Source organism: Argentina silus, assembly GCF_951799395.1.
Source record: "Argentina silus genome assembly, chromosome: 22".
Classification (NCBI taxonomy): domain Eukaryota; kingdom Metazoa; phylum Chordata; class Actinopteri; order Argentiniformes; family Argentinidae; genus Argentina; species Argentina silus.
Window position 1 is genome coordinate 3,420,123 of NC_139676.1, and position 10,485 is coordinate 3,430,607.

At 43.7% G+C, this 10,485-nt stretch overlaps 2 protein-coding genes across 6 annotated transcripts; both read left to right on the forward strand.

Moving 5' to 3' along the window:
- The first annotated feature begins 1,226 nt into the window (after nucleotides 1-1,226).
- Nucleotides 1,227-6,148, forward strand: LOC310821656 (uncharacterized protein). 5 transcript variants are annotated; one of them, XM_083693785.1, is made up of 3 exons: nucleotides 1,227-1,357; nucleotides 3,293-4,360; nucleotides 4,612-6,148. In XM_083693785.1, exons 2-3 carry the CDS (start codon nucleotides 3,714-3,716, stop codon nucleotides 4,937-4,939), a joined length of 975 nt encoding a protein of 324 aa, XP_083549911.1. In that variant the 5' UTR covers nucleotides 1,227-1,357; nucleotides 3,293-3,713; the 3' UTR covers nucleotides 4,940-6,148. The 5 variants fall into 5 exon arrangements, with proteins under 5 accessions (XP_083549911.1, XP_083549912.1, XP_083549910.1 ...); XM_083693786.1 differs by having other exon boundaries at nucleotides 1,247-1,371; XM_083693784.1 differs by lacking the exon at nucleotides 1,227-1,357 and adding an exon at nucleotides 1,384-2,154.
- A 648-nt stretch (nucleotides 6,149-6,796) lies between these two features.
- On the forward strand, nucleotides 6,797-9,961 carry LOC310822017 (Golgi apparatus membrane protein TVP23 homolog A-like; the record flags this gene model as incomplete). The annotated part of the gene is made up of 7 exons (XM_083694306.1): nucleotides 6,797-6,878; nucleotides 6,970-7,055; nucleotides 7,649-7,793; nucleotides 8,039-8,128; nucleotides 8,246-8,377; nucleotides 8,482-8,610; nucleotides 9,926-9,961. The coding sequence occupies exons 1-7, from the start codon at nucleotides 6,870-6,872 to the stop codon at nucleotides 9,959-9,961; spliced, it is 627 nt and encodes a 208-aa protein (XP_083550432.1). The 5' UTR covers nucleotides 6,797-6,869.
- Nucleotides 9,962-10,485: the final 524 nt, after the last annotated feature.

Genomic DNA, 10,485 nt, shown 5'->3' on the forward strand with positions numbered 1-10,485 from the left:
GTAAGGTACAGGACAGTGATGTGATACAGAGGGTGGAGGTTATGCAGAGAAGTCCATCTCTTTGCCCTTGATTGACATATTGTAAAGTTGTATGGCTCTGGGGACAAATGATTTATTCAGTCTGTCAGTTTTGCATGTCAGTGCTCGTAGTCTCCAGCTGATCAAGCTCTTCTGCTGGATGATGGTGTGGTACAGTGGGTGACCTTCATTGTCCATGATGGTGAGCAGTTTGCTCAGAGTTCTTTTTTTCTGTTACTGAAGTGATGCTCTCCAGTTCAGCTCCCACAACAGAGCCAGCTTTCCTTACCAGCCTGTCCAGTCGCCCGGCATCCCTCTTCTTAGTGCTTCTGTTATCCTTACACCAATCCATAACTGTTAAATCCATGAATGGGATTTAAATAACACACACTGAGAGGGTGAAGAATCAGACCACAGTCTGGGTCAGATATGTCTTCATCCTCCTGGTTCATGATTGAAGGCAGGGTCATCTGATCCTCCGTCTGTAGTTAAGGCACCTTGCTGTTTGCCTTGGTTCTATGATATGCAAAATGTGCTATGAAAGTGTTATGATATATTTCTTACTATACTTTCTTTCTATTTCTATTCTTACTTGACATACAGTACACAGCCTCTGTGAATGTCAATAATAATAAACAGATTTGATGTTCACTTTTCAGTTTAAAATGATTGAATCCAGTAAAACCCTTATTGTTGTGCAGTGGAAACAGGTCAGGTGATTCAGAAAGCAGAGAACAGTTAAATCCTTGTTTAAGCAATGATGTGGAACTTCTCTAAAACAGCAATAACGGTCATCATTAAGTTTTACAGTAAGCAGACCCTGATATTAGTACAGCCTAGAGGAAGTAGATATCACTGACTCAAGTTCCCCCATAGCAACAATGACTCTTTGACATCCCTCTTTTTATAATAAATAGCTATAAACAAACACACACACACACACACACACACACACACACACACACACACACACACACACACACACACACACACACACTGCTAATATGTCACATGATTTCAGAGAAGAGACCAGAGAGAGTGAAAGTGAAAGTCAATCGTTGAGCAGCTGTCAAGGACACAATTCACTCCCCTTTTTGTCTTTTACACACACACACACACACACACACACACACACACACACACACACACACACACACACACACACACACACACACACACACACAGGTAATTCAGAGGCTAACCCACACACACATACACAAAATAGCTCACATTGTGGCTCGGTCTACATTATTGTGGGGACTAGGGTTTACAGAGGACAGATAAAGACCTTAACAGAGAGCCATTATACTGCATCGCTGTAACAAGTGTGGAGGAATAGGTAAGTGTGTATAGGTAAGTGTGTATAGGTGGGTGTGTTGAGCTTGTGTGATCCTAATACAAGTATTGTTCGCAACATGGGTGGTACATAAAGGAAATGTATTGAGGGTGCAGAGCATTAACCTACGTGTATGTAGGTGTGTCTTCAGAAGGGTATTAATTTGGGCTTGGTAAGAACTTGGGCTTACGTATCGGCGTCGGTCTACCACACTGTGTTTATAAGTCAAGTGCCTCCCCCATCTCCATCACTGCCATTATGTGTGTCAAAGATCACACCACCTATATAAAGATGAAGTTTTCGTCATACCAACACGTATAGATTTCCACAACACATTTTCTCCATTCTTTCCCTGGCTAGAGCCTCTCGCGTCATTCAAACCCAAAATTACCATATCCGTTCTAAGTACAAGTCTTGCTTCCTAGACATGCCTGGTAAACCTGATGTTTTTGTAATGAAAGAGAAAGTTCTTTGTTTTCTTAGAACTCGGTGGACATGGGCTAGGACGAAAAGAGGTGGAGTTAGTGCGCGGTTGTCCTAAAACCTATAAGGTGCAGTATATTCAAATAGGTAATTTCTCTTAGGAGACAGAAGTTCTGCTTCATTCGAGGCTAACAGGGCACGACCTTCGGAGCAACAGTATATTGCGTTTTGTAGCCTATACTGCTAAAATATCGCCCATTTATTCATAGAGCATTGTGGTTTGTGTTGCTATTGCATCAAAAACCAATCCCGCAACAAAAATCTATCCCTGTCAACGTCTCGAGTCTGTACCGTAGGCAGCAAGCCAAGCTTTTCAGGTAAGTAAAAAAAACTTGATTCAACAGCAGACAAGTATACATTTGAAACCAATGGTTATTGTTGAAGGGGTATGACAGCAACTCAATGCACGAATCTGATTGATTAAATGTTCTAGATTTACGTAGAATAACTTGGTAATGGTGTTATCTATCTGCCATAGCTGTTTCAGACCGTTATAAGCTTGGACTATTATGCGTATATCTGCAATACACAGACATGAATTGCTGCAGATAGAATTCTGCAAGGTGTCCTAATGTCACTTCTTCTAATGTGCAACTGTCCTAAATGCGTCAAACTTGAGCATGCAGATACCAAGAGCAACTCAGTTATTGCTATTTGCAATAATATTTCAATACAGTACAAATTACTTTACAAACATCAACACTTGCAATGTACAAGTTGTTAAAGAGAAACGTAACTTAACATATGCACTTAAATGTGTTGAAAATGCATTCATAGCAAGAACATTGTGTGGCAGTGTGATTCAAACAGACGTTCACCAAGTAAGTGCTTCAACAAACAAATCTGAAATGAATGTTTAGTTTATTATTGAAGTGGATACATTTCTCAAGTGTTTTGAAATTCAACACATTAACCACTGTTAATAATGTGTACATTTCCAGTAGGAAGGAAAAAAGATCACTGCATTGGAAGGAGTTCTCTGTTGCCGAGGACGTATGAAGAGTTAACTGTAATACGATACTTGTTTGAATAATTTAATCTAAACTTGCCTACACAGCAACACTCATATAGAAAGTGAAAGGCCTTTCTCTCCATCTGATAACACAGCATAACTATCTCCACTTGTAGGGTAGTAATTATAGATATGACATGTTTATTGTCACTGTTTGGTCCTTGAGACAAGCAGTGGTTCTAGCATTTGCTGACCTATTCCTTTAGAGTAGCAGTGAGTAGCATTTGCTGACCGCACCCGTCAACCATAAGCAGCAACTTGGTCAGTCTTCCAGGGTTAGGTCTTAGTGGTCCTCGAGGTTGCAGATCCAGAGCCACAACCTGTGAGTCCCTGCTACAAGAAGTTGAGGGGGACCACAGTCCCTATAAATGACAGTGGTGTGGTTAAACAGAGAAAGATGAACGTAGTAACATCTGGTCTTTCTCTGTCCCTCTTTACTTCAGGTCGTTTGAGGTCACTGTGGATGAGACCACAGAGGAATGCACAGGTTCACTGAAGAGCACAGCAGAATCCTCCAGATCATTCACTGAAGAGCACAGCAGAATCCTCCAGATCATTCACTGAAGAGCACAGCAGAATCCTCCAGATCATTCACTGAAGAGCACAGCAGAATCCTCCAGATCATTCACTGAAGAGCACAGCAGAATCCTCCAGATCATTCACTGAAGAGCACAGCCGAATCCTCCAGATCACTCGACATTTTTCCAGATCCCTTCTTCAGACCACTCACTGCAGTGTGGGTCCCTATGGGGGGATCTTAGTATGGGGATCTTGAGGCATAGAACGTAGTCACAGAGGATCAAGTGATCAAGTAATGGGGGATCCACTAATGGGAGATCTAGAGGAGGATCTAATAGAGGTAGAATGCTCACAGACAATCCAGACAGAAGCAAAGAGATAACACAGAGCTGTGCAGCAGAGACACAAGACCAGAATGGAACGGGAGAAAATGGAGTCCTAGAACAAGGAGGAAAGAACCAGCTCCTAGTCCACAATAACACAAAAGGAGAAGAAGCAAGCCTAGACCATCTGACCCAAGACCAGAACCAAACAGGCCCAGACAACAGTACCCTGGGGGCCTGTATCCAGAGCCAACACCAGGCTGGACCCAGCCTAAACTACCAGGACCAGCTTCAGCCTCGGGACCCAGACCGGGTGAGACCCATTCTAGAGCCTCCAGACCAGCAGAACAACCTGACCCAACTAGACCACCTTGAGCCGAACCAGACCCAGAACCAGGAAGGACCCGGTCCAGAAACGCAGGCCCAGGTCCAGCAGGTCCCCTCCAGAGCAGCCACGCCTCTAGCACCTATCGCTCCTGTGGACTGCCACATCCCAAGCCCGGACCCCTGGCCCACCCACCTGCGACCGTTCGCCAGCGAGGCTGAGTGCCGTCTGGTCACACACACACACCACCAGCTACAGCACAGCGACTACTACTGGGGCCCAATGACCATGGAGGACGCTCACAGCATACTGGAACACACACCCCAGGGCACCTTTCTCATCAGGTAACATCATCACCATCACGACACACACACACACACACACACACACACACACACACACACACACACACAGTTTGTTTATGCAGGTATGTAGCCTCATATCCATGTGTTGTGCTGTGATAGTGTGGTTGTGTCATGTTGTCTTGTGATATACTGTACAATGAGAGGTCATGTCGTGATGTAAGATATAGAATAATGTGATTTAATCATGTTGTGACAAATACTGTAATTATCTCTATATGTTATGCCACCAGGGACAGCGGTCAACCGGACGTCTTCTTCACCCTGAGTTACCGTGACGACTCGGACCCCACCAGTGTGCGAGTACTCCTGAACGGTCAGCACTTCAGCCTACACGGCAGCAAAAAGAGTTTTGATTCATTGTTTGCCCTGCTACACTTCTACATGAGCTCTTCCCGTAAGAGGCTGAGGTGGCCGCATCGCAGACACCGACCTCAGAGGCTACAGGAGTTGTGTAGGAGGAGGCTCATAGACACACATGGAGCCAGCAACATAGACAATCTGCCTGGACTCAGCTCTGGACTGAGAGACTTCCTACATGCCTATCCCTGTAGTATATAGACACACATGCACACAACACAAACACACACTGATGTGCGGCACGCACACACACACACACATTCACACGCTGTATATCCACAGCCACAATGCCTTTTTTCTGTGTCTGTCTGTCTGTCTGTCTGTCTCTCTGTCTCTCTGTCTTTCTCTCTGTGTGGGTGAATAGCAGGGGTGTAGTGGCAAAAAGAAAAGGTGGGTAAAATGCTGGACACCGGAGAAAATGATTAACACTTTTTGTGTGTTTCCCCCACCTTTTTATTACTACTGTAAACTATATTACTAGTGAATAGACCTGGTTAGTAGTTCTGATATCTCATAAGAGTATGGAGCTGGCAACACTACAGTTGCGAGTTAGATTCCAAAATGGGTCATAACACTTTATTAGGAACACTATACTAATACTGGGTAGGGCCTCCTTTTGCTCTCAAAACAGCCTCAATTCTTCGTGGCATTGATTCCACGAGATGTTGGAAACATTCCTTTGAGATTCCGGTCCATGATGACATGATTACATCACGCAATTCCTGCAGATTTTTCGATTGGACTCAGATCTGGTGTCTGGGAAGAACACTGAACTCATTGTCATGTTCATGAAACCAGTTTGAGACGGCTTTTGCTTTGTGACATGGTGCTTTATCATGCTGGAAGTAGCCATTAGAAAATGGGTAAATTGTGGCCGTGAAGGGATGCACATGGTCAGCAACAACACTCAAATAGGCTGTGGCATTCAAGCGATGATTGATACGTATTAACGGGCCCAAAGTATGCCAAGAAAACTTCCATACACCATTACACCACCTTCACCATGAGAAGGTGTACAGGTGTTCCTAATAAAGTGTTCAGTGAGTGTATACTGTCAATTCTATTTTTAGGTATATAGCATTGGATGTGTTAACTGTATTGAATGTGTTAACTGTATTAGATGTGTTAACTGTATTGGATGTGTTAACTGTAAGTCACTTTGGATGCTTTTATACTGCCAGTACATTGTGGGTGGGAGCATGTGCATGTGCATGTGCATGTGCATGTGCATGTGCATGTGCATGTGCATGTGCATGTGCATGTGCGGCGGTGGAATTTCCCTCTTGTAATACCGACATGTTGATGGTACCGTACTTCACAGTGCAAGTCTCGATTTGAAATACAGATCGTTGTTGATGGGGGTTTTTATGAAAATTACTTAATTATTACACATAAAAGAACATCATATCTCGGGGTGTCTTCTGTACAGTGATTCCTAGACATTGTGTTCATCAGTACATCTGCTATGCTCATCTAACATAAGGAGATAAACGTGTGTGTGTGTGAGAGAGAGAGAGAACAACCAGACTGCACACACTGCAATATGTGTCGGATATTCTCCTAAGTGTGTTTATCATTCATTTCTATGATCATAAGAACTCTTGGGTCTACATAAAGAGTGTGTGAAACATATGTAATCCTATAATACGACATCAACAAACACTAGTAGGCTGGTAATCCCTGCTGTCCAAATATTGGTTGTTTACTCTGCTGTGGAGACGCTCTCTGTCAGGGAGTGTGTGCAGAGATCAGCTCCGTAGCAGTGTTTGTGTTTGTCTGTTTATGTGTGAAGGAAGGAAGGAAGGGAGGGAGGGAGGTGACTGAGTGAGTGAGTGAGGAAGAAAGGGAGGAAGCATCTGAAGAGTATTTTGACGGGGCCTTTTATCTCTAATGAGTCATTCAATCATTCTTCGTGTGCAGTGACAGCGACACTCCATGGACAACCTGCCGGCAGTTCCCCTTTCTGGCGCCAGATGCTCTCACTCTCTGTTTTAGCGTGTCGGACCTATTTCACCGCAACACCCGTTTCATTATAGTGGTCACCATAATAAGGGGACCAGATCAGATGGCAGCAGCAGCATTATCTGGACCACGGGAAATCACAACAAAATAAAATAACAGGAAATACAAAATGAAACAGGTAATATGCCCCTATGAGTATTTGCGTGTAGGTTGTTTATGCGGCCGTGTCTCATAGTTATTTTGTTTGTGTGTCGGTTGCGTCCGTACAGCCGATGGTGGATGACACCGAGGATGTGGAGCTCGATTTTGGTACCGAGGAGGAAGAGGAGAGAGCGCTCAGAAGCGCGAGAATTAGGTAAGAGAGAAGGGGGACAATATCTACTTGTCCCGTTGCACACAACGACTAATTTAGACCAATGAGGGTATAATAATTACATATTTCAACATAATTTAGAACCAGGCTACATTCAGCCACGCATGCGTAGTGTGTCAGTGTTGCTACTGGCATCCTCGAGATCAGCATCCACAGAGTAGAGAGCTAGAGAGTCCATCTGTTTTAATAGCTTATTTTAACTTAATTAACTTCACAAAATAATGTAGTATACAGCAATGGGCATTGTGCAATCTTTCATATCCCTATACTGGCTTTCAAATGGAGTGCAGAATACTCACATTTTGCTGTCTGTCTGTCTGTCTGTCTGTCTGTCTGTCTGTCTGTCTGTTAGGTGGTCCCTTGAGTGTGAATAGCCTACCTACATTCTTAAATATACAACTTTCATTGGCTGTCACCTCTCATAAGATCTTAAGGGACTAAAGAACCACTCGCGGTACAACAAACTAGCTTTGTTTGTACAGTTGGCTGGACTGTGATTTTGTTGGACTGGTAGGCTATGCTATGCCTTTCTGTGAGTGATATAGACCTCTCTGTGATTGGTTGTGTGATTTCAGACATCCTATGGCTTCCTTCTTCCACCTGTTCTTCCGGGTCGCCGCCATAGTAACTTATCTACTCTGTGATTGGTTCAGTAAGAGCTTTGCTTCCTGCTTCGTCATGATCATCACTCTGCTCTCCTGCGACTTCTGGTCTGTTAAGGTGAGAGGACAGTGACAGCTCTCTCTCTCTCTCTCTATCTGCGTCTCTCTCTCTCTCTCTTTCTCTCTCTCACACACACACACACACACACACACACACATATTCCTTTGCTCAAGCAGTGTGTTTGTGTGTGTGTGTGTGTGTGTGTGTGTGTGTGTGTGTGTGTGTGTGTGTGTGTGTGTGTGTGTGTGTGTGTGTGTGTGAACTTATGTGTGCACGCTTGTGTGTGTTCTTGTGTGTGTTAGAATGTGACAGGCAGGCTGTTGGTGGGACTACGCTGGTGGAATCAGATCGATGAAGATGGGAAGAGCCTCTGGGTGTTCGAGGCGAGAAAGGTTAGTGACACTGCACTGTGTATGTGTATGTGTGTGCGTGTGGTATGTACAGTAGTTTAATTTATTAACGTGTGTGGGTGTGTGTATGTGTGTGTGTGTGTGTGTGGGTGGATGTAGAGCTCCCCTCAAGGCCGTAGCTGTGGGACAGAGGCGGAGGCTAGGATCTTCTGGCTGGGACTAATCATCTGTCCTCTCATCTGGACTGGTTTCTTCTTCAGCACACTCTTCTCCCTCAAGATCAAATGGCTGGTGAGACACACACACACACACACACACACACACACACACACACACACACACACACACACACACACACGAAATGTAAACTGTTCTCTTCCCACTTTTTCTTATAGGCATTAGTGGTAGCTGGTATCTCTCTCCAGGCAGCAAATCTCTATGGTTACCTCCGATGTAAGGCTGGGGGACAGGAAGGCCCGCCCACACCCAGTTCCTCCTTCCTGGGACAGCACTTCCTCCAGCGGGTGAGTGACACTCCTTTCAGCCAATCAAATCACATTTTATCCGCACATATGAATTGGCTTCATCTCAATAGTCTAGAGTGGACTCCTCTCTTCCATCTGCTCTGGAAAACAGGAAGCAGATTCCCAGATTCCCAATAGGCGTACACCATTATCCTTATCCTCTCCTGTGTTTTCAGATCAGTTCAGAGGGAGAGGAGGCTTCTTTAAACAATTGAGATGCACTCCAAGTCAATATGCACTCTACTCTAAGACCTAGTCCGTGGACCGCAGCTGGAATAGGAACACTAACTCACTTGGTTTTCCATGTTTGTTGTCTTCCAGCCGGATATCATATTTGGAATGCTGTGATGGAAAAGGAAAAACCTGCAGAGAGAAATGTTATGGCTCTTAGCAAATCCAAATATCAAAGCTACATGAATGAGATTTATTTTTTTATATTGTCTGTATGCCTGTGTATTGTTATGATGTCATGTTTGAGTTACATTATGATTGTGAAGGAGTTCTGCTCTCTGTCTTATGTTGTCAACCAATAATAAATCTTCTCTCTACACTGGAGTCATGTCCTTCTAGTTAGGGTCATGTTTTAGAGTGAGAGTGTGTGTGTGAGAGAGACTGTATTTACAGTCTGTGTTGCCGTTAATATTTGTTATTCATTTTATTATATTTAGCTTAAAGGAACTATTATATTTAGCTTAATGAACAGCACATGTGTATGCCAATAAAGCTCATAAAGAGTGAGAGAGTGTGTGTTTGGGTAGTGAAACGCTGACATAGGCCTACTTTCTCTGCCCACCAGAGAGCGTCATTTCACTGCAAAGAGAGATGGGCGCAGCAAGTGACTGAACTTTCATGACCACATTCCCAAAACCTCAGAATAGGTGATTAAATTGGTTAAATATTAACCATGGTAAATAAGGCTAATAATAATGGTTTAATCTCAGAACAGGAATTAAACACTGGTCAGCAAGTTTCCTCCCCCCTAGAGTTTTTGCTCTCGATTCCCCTCCCGCTCGTTTACAACCCGACTTGCACGAAATGAAAACAAGGAGGTGGATTGAATAAACTTGATTAAGTTTTCGTTGCCGTAATTTCGCTGGTGAGGAGTGTGTATTAAATGACCTGCCACTTGGTACTCGGTATCCTTTCAGACTAGATCTATTAGTGAGACTAATAATGGTTAGTAATACTGTAGTTTGAACTATTGGATAGTTATAGCAAACAAAGTGGAGCTATGAACATACACGCATTCCGTATACATAGTCTCTTCACGAGCTAGGTGTTCGGTGGTCATTTGAGGACCTGTGTATTGGTGCAGTTCCAGAAGATCCACACTGCCCCCATCTGGCTGTGAACGGGATGACAGCCAGGAGCACATTCCATCCCTGGGTCCCTATTCTCCATGCTGTTCCCTGAAGTTTAAACGTGTCCCACTCATACACTGGTGTAACCATGGACTCTTACACCAACCACGAGTACATCAATGTGGTGTAGAGAAAATGGTAGAGATAGAGAGAGCGAGTAAAGGTTTGGGACAGAGGAAGGGAGAGAACCAGATAGACATTGATTGACTTTACTAAACTTTACTAAATCAAACATAGATGTTGTAACTACATCACCAGCTATCCCTCTTGTGCTTCAATATACAAGACAAAGTGAAATAGTAAAAAAATCTGTTCCACCTTTTCAAATGATGGTGTAGCCTGGCCTTGGATTTTATGTTCAACTCATTATCTGAATTTCATTGAGATGCTTTACCGTAGTAAGCTGTTTTCATCAATAGGTTTGATCACACTATTAATATGTTACAGTAGAAAGGCGATCTGGCATAATGTTGTAGCGGGCAGAAATGGTGTACACATATGCTAATACTATTTT